Source organism: Actinia tenebrosa, unplaced genomic scaffold (assembly GCF_029948245.1).
Source record: "Actinia tenebrosa isolate PJP-AT-01 unplaced genomic scaffold, QUT_ActTen_1.0 PGA_scaffold14__42_contigs__length_11649687, whole genome shotgun sequence".
Classification (NCBI taxonomy): Eukaryota; Metazoa; Cnidaria; class Anthozoa; order Actiniaria; family Actiniidae; genus Actinia; species Actinia tenebrosa.
Window position 1 is genome coordinate 6,036,890 of NW_028292574.1, and position 19,029 is coordinate 6,055,918.

At 39.1% G+C, this 19,029-nt stretch overlaps 3 protein-coding genes across 4 annotated transcripts in view; all 3 read right to left on the reverse strand.

Moving 5' to 3' along the window:
• The window catches only part of LOC116304287 (uncharacterized), a gene marked incomplete in the record, with an annotated part of 204,442 nt that overhangs the window by 115,515 nt on the left and 69,898 nt on the right, over nt 1-19,029 (reverse strand).
• On the reverse strand, nt 2,898-9,089 carry LOC116308834 (elastase-1). The gene is made up of 6 exons (XM_089030002.1): nt 8,967-9,089; nt 8,130-8,339; nt 7,516-7,731; nt 7,211-7,424; nt 6,771-6,907; nt 2,898-5,186 (listed from the first exon to the last, which is right to left on the reverse strand). Exons 1-6 carry the CDS (start codon nt 9,031-9,033, stop codon nt 5,050-5,052), a joined length of 981 nt encoding a protein of 326 aa, XP_088886128.1. The 5' UTR covers nt 9,034-9,089; the 3' UTR covers nt 2,898-5,049.
• LOC116308833 (uncharacterized) overlaps nt 11,766-19,029 on the reverse strand; it is a 28,442-nt gene continuing 21,178 nt past the window's right edge. The window contains exons 3-5 of one of the 2 annotated variants that reach the window (XM_089030001.1): nt 17,828-17,991; nt 17,124-17,456; nt 11,766-16,200 (exon numbers count right to left, since the gene is read on the reverse strand). In XM_089030001.1, coding sequence (XP_088886127.1) covers nt 13,093-16,200; nt 17,124-17,456; nt 17,828-17,991 — 3,605 coding nt within the window. In that variant the 3' untranslated portion in view covers nt 11,766-13,092. Of the gene's footprint in view, nt 16,201-17,123; nt 17,457-17,827; nt 17,995-19,029 lie in introns of both variants that reach the window. The other variant, XM_089030000.1, reaches the window with a different exon arrangement.

Genomic DNA, 19,029 nt, shown 5'->3' on the forward strand with positions numbered 1-19,029 from the left:
ATTTTGAAGTGAAACTAGTTCATGTGTAGAGTCTGTCATGTAAAGCTGGAAGCTGTCATGTCATTTGATGAACTATGAAGTTGACGCACGGAAAATGAAAATGATTTAGAGTTACAACCATTGCCTTGGATACGAAGAAAAACGAAATTGTTATTCTAAAATTATAAATTATTACTAGTAAAAATTTTCATTCTTAGTTTGTTTTGCTGAGTTACGAAAATATCTCCTCTCTCTAAGTCAACATGGTTAGCAATAACAGGTTTTTGTTCAGGCTGGTCATAGAAAAAAGTCTTATACTAATGGATATTAAAGAAACCGCTAATTGACTAATGGATCAAGACGATCAGAAGAGAAATGAAATAAATGGATTGGTTACATGGTATTCACACAGAAAAGGCCAGACGGTTAACCCAGGCCGATGGACGACTTGCACAAACAGGACAGGTGACCCTAGCTGTCTTGAAACGAGAATCTATTTCAAAATAAACACTAGAAATGATATAGAGCACCTTGTATGAGGGCGAAGTAACAATTGAAACAGGGAACATGGCGTTAAATATAATTTGAAAGTTTTCTATCATTGGGCTAAGGAAACTTAACCCCGCCTTATTCAGACTTTGGTTATTCTTGAGATGTATGTGACGTCATAGCCGTGATTGCGGTTGATTGACAAAAGGATTTAGTCTTGGTGTCCTGTCATCTCAACCAAGTGAACATTGAGGTCACGCCTTTTGACCTTTTCAGCAAAGAATACGAAAAACACTCTGCGACGTATTCGCTTACTTCGGATCAATCAGAATGCCCGGCAGTTTTTAATGTTTTACAGTTTTTTAACTAAAGCGAATTGCAATCGATTAAGATTTACAATAAAAAAAAAAAAAAAACTTTCAAAAAAAAAAAAATTTGTTAAGTAGGCATAAGTTTCAGGTCACCCATCCAGGTACTAACTTCCCCAAACCGGACTTGACTTAGTATAAATAGGGAAGCCCAAGTTTTTTCCACTAGACCACGGTTCCAGATGAATCAGCATAACAATAGCCGTGAAAACAATGCACCGAATAGACTAGACTTTTTAACAATATTTTTTCAACCGATTCCGTGCGTGGCAGAGATGCAAGGGATTAGCCGATATGGTCTGGGGGCCGGCTGGTCTCTCTCCTGATGCTTCGGCTAGAACATTTTCTTGCGTAATTCGTGCACCCAAGGGCAGAAGGATTTAATTGCCGTCAGGTCCGAAGTCCATACGCCGCCTCAGCTCTGCGGATGTCTCGGGGGTATGGCACCATTGAATCGGTTATTTTCCCCTTTTTTTTCTTTTGGTGGGTTCGAACGCCATTGTATCCAGATACGATAAAACTTTTTTTTTTTAATTATGCAATTTAGAAGTATATTTAAAAAAAGAGTGACTGTCCATTCCTCTTTGCGCATTATTCAGAATCAATAGACCGTTTTCTCAAGGTTGCGTGCGCATCCAATCTAGGCGGGCCACAAAACTGAAAAACGCAAATTTAGTAAATTAGAGGATACAGTTTTATATTAAAATTAGAAAATAATCAATTTTATGAATCCTTGTCGAAACATCTCATAGAAATATATTATAATTCTCATTATAAAGCTCCTGTCCTGGCATCGTGGCCTGTGATCAGGTTTCTCAAATTTGGATGAGCGCGCAACCTTGAGAAAACGGTCTATTCACAATTAGTAAGTAATCTTGATTTTTTCCCCTTTCTTTCTTACTTTACCACTCTTTTCATTGCTAAAGAGCTGATTGAGAAAACAGTCGCGACAGGGAAATTAGGCAATACACTTGCGTCAATCAGATAAGTAGTAGTTGTAGTAGTAGTAGTAGTAACACTTTATTTGAAGAGGGAACCGTAATTGCAGAAAACTGTACTCTCCCTTACGGCCCTAACAAAAGTATAAAGATATATATTACAATAATGAGAGTATGTGGACCGCGTGGCACTAATGAAATAGTAGAAGATAATATAGGTAAGTTGTAGTGCTTGGGAATAACCTCGTTCCCAAGCACTACAACTTACCTATATTATCTTCTATATTACAATAATAAAAGGTAATTAAACAAAAAAATACTAATATCATAAAAGATAATAAATTAGAGGGTAAAATTTGATAAAAATTACAAGCATGTATAATACATTAAAGGCGTTTAAGTTTTCAAGAAGGCTTGGACGAATAGGTTGGTAGCTTTATATTCTCTGATTGGCGGCAGTGTATTGCCACATTTTCCTTTTGCGACTGTTGTCTCGATCAGCGCGTAGCAGTGAAAAGAGTGGTAAATGCTGACTGGAAAGAGTTTTTAAGTAACGATGCCGTTTAGAACGATAGCACCCAACGGCAAGGCATGCGCAGTGAAGATTTCTATAATTGGCTTAAATAATTATATCCAAGCTCTTTGATTGGCCGAAAAAAATAGTCATTTTATCTTTTACAGAAAAACGCCGAATTATTACCGAATTGTCATTCCATTTACCAAAGATACATCGGAACTATTGTCCGATTTTTTTTAGACCAATCATATGTGGGGAACACTCGAAAATCTATTTTGTGATGTTCCCCACATACAATTTGTTCCAAACTCGCCTATGTTATCAATCGTTGTTCAACAAGTCTGCTCGGCAATTTACTGCAACTATACCAGACTTGTATAAGAACATGAACGAAAATAAGTTTGAATTTGGCGCTTTTCGAATTTAAGCCAATAAGATTGAAAAATATAATTTAATTAACACTGCCGTAATCCAAATCGTATACGGCTGTCCATGCCGCGGGCATATTGTTCTCGCTATCGTTCTAAACGGCATCGTTACTTAATCCATTTGTTTTCGATTATCGGTATGATTTTCTCTATATGAATCATTGCTTGTATTTTGCACTTCAATCAAGCTTGCTTTATTGAGTTTCTTTACATTTCTGATTTGCTCGGTTTGTACATACATGGATAATCACTATAACATGATACAGTCAGGGAACAATTTATATCTCAAGCGCTAATTAGATTTTGGAATCCCATTTTTTTCTTTTCATTTCTATGCATATTCACATATTATTTATTTCATGATTTTAGATTGGGAATGTCTAGATAGTTAAGCTGCTCAAATCCGGTTAAAGTAAGAGGGAAAAGGTTTCTATGCATTGCTGTGTGATTTAGAGATTAAAGTCTATCGTGTACTCATGAGCGCGTTAGGGGAAGAATTTTTGGTATCAATCGTGGGCATGGTATATAAGAGCCTAGATCCAGTTGGCATGGGTGTGTCAAAGGTGAAGGCATTTGTGTTTGACAGTAACAGGTAAAGACAAGTTTTTTGTTGGATCCAAAAGTAAGGCCGAAGGTTTAAAAATTTGTAATGCGTGTGGAAAGTGACTAGTTCGAGGTTGGAGCCTTGGGCATGTTACGACGCCACGTTGCAGTTGCAATGGACGTGGAGAGGTTGAAGTTCTGTCTAAGGTCAGAGTCTAGTTCTAGTTTGGACCTCTTGCCATGTGGAAAGGTCTAGGTAGTGGTCAAGGGCGTGGTAGCGACCTGTTATAGCCATGTCGAGGTAAGGGTCAAGGTATAAGTACAGTCAGCCTACAGCCTTATTTTAGGTTGGACCTCTTGCCATGTGGAAAGGTCTAGGTAGTGGTAAGGGGCGCGGTAGAGTCTTGTCATAGCCATGGTCAAGGTAAGGGTCAAGGTATAAGTACAGTCAGTCTAGAGCCTTACTTTAGGTTAGACCTCTTCCAATATGGAAAGGTTTATTTAGTGGTAAGGGGCGCGGTAGCGACTTGACATAGCCATAACCGAGGCAAGGGTCGAGGTATGAGTAACAGTCACAGCCTGGAGCCTTGTTTTATATTGGGGCCATAGACATATTAAGGGCCTAGATACCGTGGGCAAGAGGTGGAGACGTTGAAGGTCTTTGACAGGTTAGAGTCTAGTTCTAGTTGGGACCTCTTGCCATGTGGAAAGGTGTAGATAGTCAAGGGCGTGGTAGCGACTTGTCATAGCCATGGTCGAGGTAAGGGTCAAGGTTTAAGTAACAGGCAGCCTACAGTCTTGTTTTAGGTTAAATCCATGGACATTAGAAGTCTATGAATTGGTTATGGGTGTGATATGAGTCCCTTTCTAGATTAAATATATGGACGTAATGGGGGTAAAGATATAAGTACCTGTTATAGTACAGGCTATAGTTTTGTTCTATGTAAAAGCGCAAGGTGAGAGATCTAGGTCGTGGACATGGTCGTAGAAAGCGTCTTGTTCAAGGTTGAAGTTAAGGGTATGGTGACAGTTCTCGGAAGCGATCATGGACGTTGTGTGTTAGGCGTCTTGTTCTAGGTTTGGCCGAAAGAAGTAGCGTGAGGTCGAGGTATAGCAGTCATGAGCCTGGTAATGGTTAAGGTGTAAGCAGTAACCATAAACGTGTCTTGTTTTAGGTTTGAGCTATGGACGTGCATCATGAGAGGCGTAGGATCTAGGTTGTGATCCTAGTCTTGGCGAGGATCTTGGTGGCGGTCAAGGGTGTGGCCATGAGTAGGTAGCGGTCACGGGTGTGGTCAGGAACTAGTGGCGGTCAAGAGTGTGGTCAGGATCTAGGTGGTGGTCTAGGGTGTGGCCATGAGTAGGTAGCGGTCATGGGTGTGGTCAGGGCCATAGTGACGGTCAAGAGTGGTTCAGGAACTAGTGGCGGTCATGGGTGTGGTTAGGACCATAGTTGCGGTCAAGAGTGTGGTCAGGATCTAGGTGGCGGTCATGGGCGTGGTAAAGATCAAGGTGGCGGACATATATGCGTGTGGCCATGAGTAGGTAGCAGTCATGAGTGTGGCCAGGAACTAGTGGCGGTCAAAAGTGTGGTCGGGATGTAGGTGGCGTAAGTGTTCAGGATCTATGTGGCGTTGAAGGGTGTGACGAGGATCATATCTAGGTAGCAGTCATAGGCGTGGCAAGAATCTAGGTGGCAGCAATAGGGATGTGGTGAAGATGTTGGTGGCGGTCATTGGCTGAATAAGGATTTGGGTGACGGTCATGAGTGTGGTATGGGTCTTGGTCTAGCGGGTGATAACAGAACTATTACAATACCCACAGCTGACTGGACAATACTTCTTCAATATGTTTTTGTAATAGTAAGAGAAGCAAACGTTTTTCTTGACCCATTGTGCGCAGTACCAGTGACTATCCTGACATGCTGTCAATGAATACGATTGTAAGGAAATATCAGAATTGCTGTGTTAATAATAGTCAAGGAGCCAAGGAAATAGGAAATGTGCATCAAAGCTCACAAAGGACCTTGTGAAACCGAGAACTTCAAATATGGAAGAGGGAATCAAAGGAACTTTTATAAAACAATTACCCTGTTATTGATTTTTGTCGTTGAAATATTTGCTGTAATACTTCTCTGTTCAAAAATCGTCAGATGAATTTTTAGTGTAGCTAAAAGAGCGTCGTACTCTATTTGTTTTCCATCGTGCTTTGTAATAGAGATTCAAAAACTTCTCAATTCCACATTGGTTATTACACCTTTTGCCGTTCATTAACAGAAAATGTACATTCATTTGTGCCAATAGTTGTATCAATAACGTGTAATGTACTTTCATCAACACCACAAGTAACATCATTAGCGCGGATCAACTTTCAATAACGACAATTGAATATGCGTGTACATTCATAGGCATCAATGGACAATCAATAGCGCGTTTGTACATTCATATGCGCGGAATGTATTTTCTTGTGCGCGAAATTCAACTTCAATAACACCAAATGACAAACAATTGCATTTATGGACAATCATTTACCCAAAAGTGAAAATTCATTAGTGCTATTAGCATAATCATTGACAATCTATAACGCGCTTGGACAATCATGAGGGTCAACGTTATATTCTATAGCGTGGTTCGACAAACATTTGCATGATTCGAATAAACAATAAGAGAAATAAAACAATCATTAGCGATTTAAAAAAAAACTATTTTAGCCTTCAATTTCTTCGCCATTTACACATCGTGGCAAATACGTTTGCATATATCTGAACCACTGATCACATTTAGCGATAGTGATGGTTGCCACATTTCTCTGGAACCCTTCCATTAGCAACTGCTTTCTGTAGAGACCTAGAGCAATCCCTTGTCGTCTTGCCTCAGCCCAATAGTTCGTATGTTGTTGGATCTCTGGACGGCTGATGTCGGCTTTAATTGCTGCTTTAAGTGAGCTAATTGCTATTCTCCTACGCAGCCACTATTATGGAGGCAGTTTCCTGAGTTTTTTATATGTATTAAAGTGATAAAAAAAACAAAACGCTAATGATTGTTTTATTTCTCTTATTGTTTATTCGAATCATGCAAATGTTTGTCGAACCACGCTATAGAATATAACGTTGACCCTCATGATTGTCCAAGCGCGTTATAGATTGTCAATGATTATGCTAATAGCACTAATGAATTTTCACTTTTGGGTAAATGATTGTCCATAAATGCAATTGTTTGTCATTTGGTGTTATTGAAGTTGAATTTCGCGCACAAGAAAATACATTCCGCGCATATGAATGTACAAACGCGCTATTGATTGTCCATTGATGCCTATGAATGTACACGCATATTCAATTGTCGTTATTGAAAGTTGATCCGCGCTAATGATGTTACTTGTGGTGTTGATGAAAGTACATTACACGTTATTGATACAACTATTGGCACAAATGAATGTACATTTTCTGTTAATGAACAGCAAAAGGTGTAGTTTAAATCAAATTAATATTAGAAAAGCTAATAAGTCTTACCATAGAAGACTGGTGTTGGTGACATCATTTTGTTCATGATCCAATGCACAAAGCTACTGACTCGAGCAAATACACTGTATGTTGTTCCGGCTGCACATTTGTGATCTCCCCAGCTTACTACTCCTCTTAATGTCCATCTACAAAAAGAAAAAGGAGGAAAAGGAGGAAAAGGAGAGGAGAGGAGAGGAGAGGAGAGGAGAGGAGAGGAGAGGAGAGGAGAGGAGAGAAGAGAAGAGAAGAGAAGAGAAGAGAAGAGAAGAGAAGAGAAGAGAAGAGAAGAGAAGAGAAGAGAAGAGAAGAGAAGAGAAGAGAAGAGAAAATTAAGCATTTGTTTGTTAATATCATAAGGAATAGCAGAAACAATCTTAGGAGTATCCAGTAAAAGCATCATGCAAAAGCTAAAAAAAATATACTTCTGAACTATCGTTTTATTTCCTTACCTTCCACCTTCGTTACATACAAGTGGCCCACCGCTATCGCCATTACAGCCACTGACAATACTGTTCCCTCCGAATCCTGCACAAACCATAGTGTAGTTGTCCACAAAGTGGAGATGACCGTTGCCTCTAAGGCAGTCAGCAAAGCTCACAATAGGGAGTTGAACCTCTTGTAAGATTCTCGCCGATCCGGATGCGTAAGATGTTCGCCCCCAACCTTGAAATGATTAAAAAGAATTTTAGATCGACGTAAATTATTTGTACTGCTACTGCTACTGCTACTGCTACTGCTACTGCTACTGCTTTACCCGTTAAATAGCACATGGTGCCCACGGCTATTCTTTGGTGTGGTGGCGGCAGACAGATTGGTCTGACCGAGCCAGTCATATTCACTTTTCTACTAAGCTTTACGACTGCTATGTCATAACCATATTCTTTGTTGGTCAAAAAATCTTGGTGCAGTCGAACGGCAGTCACGTCAAAAACTTGTTCGCTTGGTTCAGGAAGATACCGGTCGTATTCCCCTGCAAAAACACATTGTATACGTAATATTAATTTTGAGGATAGAACAAAAATGTAATATTAAGGTGTTATTGCTGCTTAGATAGGTGGTAAAGTTATTGTGATTATGCTTCTTCAAGCAAATGTTTTTCCGAGACAAATTTGCTTTTCGAAATTTGCATACGACACTAATGGATGGATGGATGGATGGATGGATGGAGGGATGGAGGGATGGAGGGATGGATGGATGGATGGATGGAGGGATGGAGGGATGGAGGGATGGAGGGATGGAGGGATGGAGGGATGGAGGGATGAGTAGATAGATAGAGGGGTAAGTGATGTGACGAAACACAAGAATGGAGAAACATTTGACTTGATGCAAAATCCTTTTAATTTGTAAAAGAAGCTCGATGTGACATACCTAGTTTCACTTTATACATCTGCGGTGAAGGGTTTGCGAAGAGACAGTGTGTTGCCGTGACAACCCATTGATCATTGATGAGTGAGGCTCCACAAAGGTGTCTAAATGAGCCATCTTTAGACTTTTTCAAGAGTTCTGCTTGCCAGGGCCATCTAGCTGCATTGTAACCTCCGATTACGCGAGAAATTTGTCGATTACCACAGCGCCGCCCTTCAAAAAAAGTAAAGCACTTTTTTATTCGATGGTGAAGATGAAATCAGAAGTTTTTATAATTGAAAGAATTACGATTAAGGTCAGTGCAAGCGAACTAATCAAAGGACAATAGCACTGAGTTTTGCACAACTGAAAGCATGTGAAGGCGCCTCTGGCAGCCACTATACATGCAGTCCAAGGATGACCCCGGAGCACAGCTTTAACCATGCAGAAGGGCGCTTTTCGCCGCTTTATAAATTACCTATACTTTTTAAGTTCGAGGGCAAACAAATTATTGTGCGCAAGGAAAAGCTGTAGCTGAAGCGCGATATGCGAAGGCAACGACTTGGATTTTCATGCAGAGAGATGAGGCGGTAAGCCGTGTGGGATGGGCTCGGAAATCATATAAGAACATGCGTAATCGGTAAATTACGAGCCTTGTATGAAACGACTGAAGAAGAGGACCAATGAGCCTTTCATAACTTCAAGTCACGTAAAAAAATGAGCTAGCTCAACTAGAAACCGCGGACAGTGATTTTCAGTCACTCGAGCTTGGCTCGGAGTTGGGAACCGGTTAAAATTATCAACGTCCTTGCGCGAAGCTTTAATTCAAATTCAGTAATACAATTGTAAAATCCTACATACCGGCAACTGTTTGAAGCTCAGCACTTATTGCGATCAACAAGATAAAGGGAAAGATCAGTTTCTTCATACTTCTTCAGGTTTATGTGCATCAACTCGTAATGCATTCACAGTTTTATAGATAAAAAAGCATATTCAGCATCTGTGGTGATCACACGGTTTTTACAGTTGGATATCCATTAGGTACTTGTTTAAGAGATGTAATTAGTTTTAATCGACTGGCAAGATAAATATAGTATGTCGCAGCTTTTAAGTTGTATATACAGTACTTACGCAAAAATTAGCCTCATGTATGTCGTCGTACCAGCCAAAACTCTTGCATAGTCTCAATGAGAGACGCTTTTGTTCGTGGTCAACGCAGGCTGCAATCTTGGACCAACTTAGTCGTTACAAAACTGCAATAATAATAATAACAATAATGATAAAAAATAAAAAAATTAAAGAGTTTAAACCATATGTGAAATAATATAAAAACTAAATAATACTAAACACATCTATTTCTTTTATTTACAACTGTTTCATTGGTGCTATTTTAGACTAGTTAGTACTATTTCACGGATATATCGGTTTGCAGTCTACTTTTTTTTTACATCATAACTTGTACTTGCAAAGTGTTCCCCCTCCCCGTATCGAGAGTGTCGTATCTTAAGGGACTACTAGACAAATAAGTCTCCAGAACAACGTCGCCCAGAGGGGAGCTGGGCTGAAGGAAACAACTGAGAAGTGCCACCGTAGTGCATTGAAAGTCTTTCATGGAAAAGGCAAAGTAACATCGATTTTCTCCAGGAATGTATTTTTTTCTTAAAGAAAATTTTGTACATCTGTAGTAGAAAGATAAATTCCATCGTTAATTCATGCTTTTACGGAACAAATCCAGTAGAGTCTTTGGCCAGTAAAATTGATGTTGCCCGAGTGTAAAGTAGAGAAGTAGAGCTACCTTAGTTAATGAACATATTTGCCTAATTCGAAGAGCAACTTGTTTCCATTTTCCATCAAGAGCAACTTGTTTCCTTTGCAACCACAAAAGCTCAGGTAAAGTTACAAAGATTGCTGCCTAATAGAAAAATGAAGCTACTTTTCTTCAAATTTAAAGCTGTTGATACGCTTATTTTCAATCTTGAATAGCCTCGAAAACAACCTTGGGACACCATTTTTTCTTTCCAGATTTGAAATCAGCATTTAATTTGGATTTAAGAAATCAAATTTATAATAAAAAAAGTGATAAAACGTTACGACGTTTTGAAAACATCTTGTCGTGATTATCAAGTCAAGTAAAAACTAAAAGTAAAAAGAGTGAACAAAATAGGCAAACGTAAAAAGAGTAAACATATAAGAAATCGTGATTCAAAAACTTTTTCAAGGATTTTTCTTATAGTCGGCAGCCACAAACATTAAGGACGTTCGCGGGCATTGGTTGCGCGCAGCCTTTCTACGCATGAGTTTAGTGCGCGCGCGCTCATTGTGATGACGTCATTTTAATGTTTTGCTAAGCGAAGTATCAAGAAAACCCATTTCTAACTTTTTTACTGCAAAATCTCAGGAACCAGTTCGGTGACCCCCATTTTTCTTTGTCTTAAAGTAAAGATACTATCAAAATCAATAAAATATGTTAATCTAAAAAAAATTCTGATTGCAAAATAATGATTGACACCAATTTTTGGAAAAATATCCACCTGCACTAAAAGCACTTAAGATTAAATCTTACGTTTTCAAGGGTTAAGTGTTAGCCTTATTAAGGCTATTATCTCATTGAGTTATGGGTGACAGTAATAAGTGTGATAAATCGAATAAATGAGACTACATTTAATGTTTACGAGCAAAATTGGAATTAGATTTCACGAATGGCTTCGCACAAGAAGATTTCACTTTATAGGCCAAATTCAAAACTCGCACCGATGTGAGGCTTAAGTTGTGAACAAAGGGATCTGGCGTGATTCAAAAGTCACGAATCATGCCAGATCCCTTTGTTCACAACTTAAGCCTCACATCGGAGCGAGTTTTGAATTTGGTCTATACAAAACAATTGTGATAATATTTTAACTTTACATTCTCGCATTTCATCAAATATCTTAGAAATTAATTGCAATTATTAACTCAGCAGGCATCTCTGGTTGCCAAAGAGACACGGTGTCGTTTCCTTTAGGCCTCTTAAAGGAGCCATTTAAATTTGTAACCAAAGAACAGCTGTATACACAATCTTCAAGCTTCTTTTATAATAAGAACCCAGTCGTTGCGTGCGTTGAACTATTAAATCGTAACAAAATCTTTTTACACAGACAAGTTCACCCATTTTCATACTTCCATACCCGATCATACCAGCCAGAGGACTGCTGGGTCTTTAGCTTCTGTCGCGATCAAGAAAATATGCATACTCAAACGGAGGCCAAAAACCCAGACCAGACGACTCAAATTTATATGTCTTGGTTACGTAATCATTAAATTGGCTAAATTTGGAGCACTGAATAATATACCAGCTTTTTGAGATAGAGATGCCAAATGACAGGGGAGCGAACAACATCAAAATCAGGAAGGATAACGGAGCCTCAACTAGAAAACTTGTGCCTTCGTTTCAAGGGCGCGCGCTCCATTCTGTTAATTATGACGTCCAAATGATGGTTGGTTGTCTTCAGCACCGCCAACAAATGGACTGCGCGTGTGCATACATAAATTGCTTTACGGGTTCTCGTCTGCATGAAGACACGTACGCATCGTCTATTCTATGATAACCTTATCATGACACGCGTTTCTAGAAACACTGGAGTGCCTTGGTCAGGACAAGGCACGGTACAACCAGACATAAAATTACTAAATATAGGCTTTAATTAATATATATGACAAAACTAGCCAAAATCTGTGATTATATTTCAATAATTTTGAAACTGGTTCCCTATACATCAGATGTTGATACTATAAGTTAGAAATTATACTTGGCGTGCGATTACTCTTCCTGCGCCCTTGGGTAACATTTTCGCGTTATCTTGAACGCAAATTTCAATAGATGCGGCAACGATTGAATCGCTGCATTTAAATATGCCTACACTATTTCATCGTTAGAAAATCTGTCCACATTGGAATAACATATCATACCTCAAAAATACAACGATAAAAGTACGAAAACGATTATGGCATTCAGTAGTATGAAAGCATAAATAAGGGTAACTGATAATAGACCGCTTCGGCTTGGGGTAATGTTTTCCCATTTCACACCACGTCTCATTCCCTTGAGAATAAGATTCTTTGTTTGAGCTGTATCCATATTCATGTGTCTTCTCATGTGCAACCGTTCGCAAACCTTAAACAAAGAAATGTTACTCTAGGGAATGACATGTAGTATGAAATGGGAAAACATTACGTCAGAGCCGAAGAGGTCTATTGGGGCATGTGTCAAGTATTTCGCTGAATGGAGGTTTCAGCTTACGTTAATTTATTAATAGATAGATTATATGGTATGCACTCTATTCACCGGTTAATGTCGCTCAGTAACAAAAATTTGAATTGGGGTTTCGTGAGCAAAGTGCTATGCCGCAGAACGGCGTAGAGTTGCCAAGTTCTTACCCGGCCAATTATGTATTCTGCTCTATTGATAGCGCTAGCCTGTTTATTAGTACCATTATCTTTGCTTCTAGGGAAGGATAAATAGGCTTTTCCATTTAGCAAGCAAAGTTTTCCAATAACCAGTTGCACGAGCTCGAACCTCTAGCACAAAGCATGATGGGAAGCCGAAAACGTACGCTTTTTCAGCTCCTCTAAATATATTCCCTCTGACAACTTTTCCCTCGAAATTTTCTAGGAAATCGTTTTTAACAGTTTTTTTTTTTTTGAAATTTCTATTGATTTCCTTGTTTTGATTTGTGCGATTCTCGGTTTCCCAGAATGCTTTGTGCGAGAGTTTCGTGCTCGTGCACTTTGGCTATTGCAAACGTTTTGGGAATTATATTCTTGCGACCCATATTAAACATATATTTTTCAAAGCGTTAGCAGATTATAAAGACATTATTTACAAGGGAATGTCTGATGTGGCCTGAAATGAGATAAAACAAAGTAAAGGAGCAAACAAGCAGGCGCCCAATGGATAACCAGGGTACTCTCGTTACATGGTCGTTACATTGTGCCTTGGCTGCTTTGGCTGTTATCCCAAAGAATTCCAAAACGAATTCTGGTTGAACAGTCGTTGATTGATTCTGTCCAGGGCCCCAGTGAACTTCTGCGGCCAGAGGTTGAATGCCACTCTGTATCTCATGTTAGTATGACTGATGGTAGACAGCTGGCAAGGCTTATAGCTCCTGTAATGGTCAGGTATACTGAGCTTTCTTTTCTTACGTGGTTTCTCAGTTTTATTAGATTTACTTTTTCTTTTCTGCTTTTCCCCAGTTTTTCCCGCCTTCTTTTTTATGTCGATAGCCTTTTTTTCTAAGTTCACTTTTTGCCTCTTTCTTTTTCGTTTGGGCTTTGGAAGTTCCACGAGTAAATTTTCTGGGCTTTTTACTACGTCATAGTTACCAGCAGCTAGGCGATCACACTTGACAACTAAGTCTTTCAAAGGAACTGGTGATTTGAAACCGTTTAGTGAAGAAATCATATCTGGAGATTTTCCATGTCTTGGGGATGTCTCAGAACTCGCTGTACTATTTCTCCTTTCTTTTCCATCTCTCTCTCTCTTTTTCCACAACGTTGATATTTGAGCATCTTGTACGGGACTACATGGAATAAGGCGAACTGTCCCATCTAATAAACTAGTGTTGGATATCTTTGAACATAATGTTTGATTATGTTCCTGAGGCAACGAATTGTTCTTTGAACTTTTCTTCAGGCGACTAGAAGATTTTTTAAAAAGTTTTTTTCCTTCCAAATTCGTTCTTAATATGTTGGATTTCTCGGTGGAACCGATAGTACCATTACCGGGTCTGTCTGACCTACTTGACCTCTCAATTGAAGAACTTGAATATTTTCTTTGTCCTCTTTCGAATGCTGGCGATCTTGAGGTTTCTAAAGGACTGCATGGAATAGAATAAACCTCTTCTTCTAGGAGTTCATTTTGTCTCTGAGCTAAATTCTTATCTTTTCCATTTAAACTTAATATAGGAAGTCCTCGGTTCCTTGTTAACAGGGAACTCTTAATTGCCTGGAAACCAGGTTCAATCGATAAAGATAGCTTAGAAACTTCTTGTCCCTCTGTAATTTCATTTCCAGTGTTTTCATTTGAAGCAGATCTTTCTAATAACAGAGAACCTCTATCTTTCTTGCCTAAAACAGTGTTTGGAAGTCGCTCACAAACGACTGAAAGACCCTTCAAGGCCGGACAAGCTTTCCTTCCAAAATTTTCTTGACATTCCCTACATCTATCTTCTTTCTTCGAAACCGGCACATCTTCGATTGAGGACGTTGACAACCTAGTTTCTTGAGGCCTTAGAGATATTCTTGTGTCTGTGGTACTTTGCTCGGACGATTTTCGATTCCGAAATTTACATTTTGAAACGTTAATGCTCGTGCTTAGTTCTTTATCTGGGAATAACTCCTTTTTATAAGAACTTAATCGGTCTCGTTGAATAGATTCATTGCTGCTTACAGAATTGGAAGAAAGTTGACGCTTCTCTCCCTGATCCTGTAAGAAGACAGTTTTTTTAGGAAGACTTTCGGCGCCATTTTGTTCGTCGCTTAGTTCAAGCGATTTGATCAGTGGCGAGCTCTCAATTTTAACAGCACTTAGCCATTTTCTTGGCGTTGTAACTAGAGTTTCTCTCACTCGTTCGTCGTCTTCTACTGGGATATGATCAACTGTTAACTGGCTTGTAGAATTTAAGTCACTACCTTCTGAAGATGAACTCTCGATGATTAATAGATCTTGTTGGATAGATCCATTAATGTCATTATTGCTTACAGAATTAGAAAAAAGTCGGCGCTTCTCATCCTGATCCTGTAAGAAGACAGTTGTTTTAGGAAAACTTTCGGCGCCATTTTGTTCGTCGTTTAGTTCAATCGATTCGATCAGTGGCGAGCCCTCAATTTCAAAAGCAGTTAGCCATTTTCTTGGCGTCGTAACCGGAGTTTCTCTTACTTGTTCGTCGTTTTCTTCTACTGGGATTTGCTCTGTTAACTCGCTCGTTGAATTTAAGTCACAACCTTCTGAAGATAAACTTTCGATGATTATTTGGTCTCGTTGAATAGATTCAGAATTGGAAGAAAGTTGGCGCTTCTCTCCCTGATCCTGTAAGAAAACAGTTGTTTTAGGAAGACTTTCGGCGCCATTTTCTTCGTTGTTTAGTTCAAACGATTTGATCAGTGGCGAGCTCTCAATTTCAACAGCAATTAGCCATTTTTTTGGTGTTGTAACTGGAGTTTCTCTCACTTGTTCGTCGTCATCTACTGGGATTTGCTCAAATTTTAACTGGCTAGAATGTAAGTCACTACCTTCTGAAGATGAACTTTCGATGTCAATTAAAACTGGCGTTTGCTCATTCGGGTTTTCTGATCCATGGGCTGTGTCATCCACTATCTTTGGATTAAGGTTGTCTTCTCTCTTTTCAAGTGATTTTTGTTCTTGCATCTCTCTTGACACCTGTAATAATTCGTGTGCCGTCGAGTTAACACAATCGATAGTTCTTTTTCTTACTTCACTTTTTCTGCCTTTGCTTTGCGAAGTTTCTTCCTCGCCTCTTATTTCATTTTGTTCTGCATCAGGTTGGCAAAACAGGTTGCTTTTAGCACTTTCATCAGAAGAATTTAAATCCCCAGTATGATTTAGTGCAGGAACTTCGACAGAATGCATTCTCCTACGCTTTTTGGGTCTACTTCTTTTTTTAGCAGATCTCTTTTCTCCTAACAATTCTGTATCACTTTTAAGGGTCCTTTTTTTACATTTTCTTTCTGGTTCTTCTGTACTCTCTCGCTCTGTTGCTTGGACGCTATTTGCAAGAGGAGATGCACTCTCAAATTCACCACTAAGATTCCTTAAATCCACAGAGTTGGTCAATCCGGAGACTTTTTCTTGCTTTTTAGGTATACCACGTTTTCTTTTCAATCCCTTTTTTCCCGCAGCCCCATTTGCTTTTTCCATTGACGGTTTTCTGCCAGGAGTGGTCCATATCCCGTTTCTCTCAAAAACGGGCGATTCTTCCCTACAGACATCCAGTGTAGATGGAACTTTGTCTACTGGCTTTAAAGGAATGATGATGGTCTGAAGAAGACCGCTGCTTGGATGGGGCCGATGGATGGGAATATCTGGAGTATGTTTAGACACCTTAAAAAGATTCATAAAAGAAAATGATATTAGTGATATAATGTGTCACACAAGGAAAAGGGTAGGGTTCCCTTCACATCCATGGGTCCTCAGAATTATTTTCTGGACTAGGCGTCAAATGTGATAGACGACTTGCACTAACCTTGCTCCCTTAAAACGAGCATGTATGTCAAAATGCACATCAGGGATGAAAAAAGCACTTCGATATTAGTAGGGTGGCGGAGGTTTAGCTCACAATAAGCGAAAAAGGAGAAATGGCATTAAATATAAAATCGAATACTTCATAAGGATTTGTATGGGAAATTATGCTCTTTCCCACCCAGCACATTTCCCCATACAAATCCTTATGAATGTTCGATTTTATATTTAATGCCAATTTATCGTATAGTCAACATTGTGAGCTGAAACTTCTCCCTCTTACTAATGTTGAGATGATCTTTTCATTTCTGAAGTTCGTTTTCACACAACTACTCTTTGTAATGGAGGCAGGGTCACCTGACCTGTTTAGTGCAAGTTGTCTATTAGAGTTAGTTGGATCTCTATTGATTCAGGGTTTTTCACAGTGTTGGCCGGTTTTTCTCCCCCTGATAAACTTAACATACTCAATTTCAATTCGCTCAATTCTACCAAAATACAGGCTTAGATCAGTCGTCAGAGATTGTTTTATGGTTCGATCTGTAAGAGTTAGCCGTGCCCTAAGATCAGCCCAGAGATCGTTCCAGGGATAGATATGTGAGCACCAATCACTGACTTTCATCAGGGTACGGAAAAAATGAACCACAAACTATTAGTAATAGATCTCGTGAGTAACGAGATTAAGAACGCTAGTATTGGCATATGAAAAGGCATGCACACGGTTAAGTTATAGGTATACAAATAAAATCATTCATATTTAGCTTAACCACTCCTTCAACGATTTCTACCTCGCAATTTTGCCGAGCCATGATAGCCTCTACCTCGTTATCACAAGGAACAACCGGATTTCTACATAACAACTTGTCGACTTCGTGTTCAAAGGGCCAAGGTCTGTTGACTTTTGATGATGTGAACCACCCATCTGATTCAATATTTTCGTCATTTGCTGGGCTTTTTGGTGATGGGTACGGGTCTGGGCTGTCACTCCACGGCTCTTTGCTCAGATCTTGATTATCTGCGTCCAGGTCAACTGGAGATAACTGAAGCTGAGTTTGGGTAGCTGGAGTTAACAGTTTGGAATCACGGCTTGTTTTCTCGAGTTCTCTTTCGGGTGTTGCTTCCTGAAACAAAAGAATGGAGCAAAATTTAGATGTCATTTTTTAGAAAAGAAAAATCATGCAATTTTTTGGTTTTCAATTAGTTAATTTGCTCTAAACGGCTATTATTGACATTGTTTGTACTCGCGCCATGACGTAATACAATTGAAGAGTGCGCGCTCAGTACTTCCGCTCAAGAAGTTACGTAATCAGGTTGCGCTGAGCTCTCTTGTTTCAGAGAAAAAGAAGGAACGTTAAAATGAGGTTTACGTCTACAGAGAAAATTTCTGCAAAAGAAGAAAAAACGTATTTGGACATAGGAAGGGAAAAGTGAAAGGTAAGAAGTTGGTGAGAGAAGAAACGAGGGAAGACACAAAAAAATCGATGAAACTCACCGGTGACAATCCATCCCAGGTTGTATTTTCGGCAGGTATTCCGCTCATTAAGCCCGACGACTTGACTAAATTGTAATACTGCTTTTTAGCAATATCTGGCATCTTGGCGGGCATTAGACGGGTTAGCGAAACATAAACACTTGGTAGTGCCTTGGCATTAACCGCTGCTAAAAATAAAACCATTAAATAAGATCCTCAAAGTCTAAAATATCAAAAAATTATATTCCAAATATTTAGTTTCGAACACTAGTTTTAGCTTTCATATCTTCAACAATTTCTGAAAAATTTGGCACGTGAAATGTGTACATAAAATGAACTCTTAGGCATTATTAAATATCAGAAACCTTTCTGGAGCAGTGAAATATCCTGTATAGAACATCATTGTCTTACTCAGGCTATATATAGAGATTACTTCATGGAAAGCGCGCGCGTTAGGGATTTTCGCACGAGTTGGTGAAGTATCTGAAATCGAACGAGTGAGCGAAGCGAACGAGTGAAATTTCAGATACAAAACCAACGAGTGGGAAAATCCCGTACAAAGCTCTTTCCATGCTGTAATTTATTTACTTTATACATACTGAGATTTTGTTGTTTTTATTTATTCACCTTTAATGGGTTCTCTAAAAAAAAATACAAAACTGCTGTATTTTAAAATTCTCCTCCGAAAAGCTAAAAGCTTGCTACATGTAAAAATATCACTATTTAAATCAAAAAACATATCTGGTACAAAGTAAATAGCAAAACGATTAAATTCTAAACCAAATATGAAACTGTTCTTTAGAAAAAAACGAAATAAGCAACCAAAATCAGTGGTCAGTGAAGTCTCATAAACTTAGTTTGTCAAAGCGGAGGGCAGTCTTCGTCTCGACGATTCAAACACGCGCTTGATGCGTCATGAAGCAATGTGTTGACTCTGTTGATTTGAATGAGTTATATCGGTGAAAGTCGGCGACTTGTTTAAAGTTTTTATTGTCATGTCAAACTGTCCTCATTGAAAAACTGCTCCACTGAATGGACATGCTGCAGGGAAACTAGAACTTTTCATGAATGAAGATTCACGGCACTCGGTGCCCACTGCACTTTGTAAACTGGCCTTTTTTCTATAGACGTACTTGTAGTATTTCCACTCAGAATCAAAGACATGTTTTTCTGTTGTTCGTTAACTCTTCTGGCGGGATTTTCTCGACTCTTCTCGTTTCATT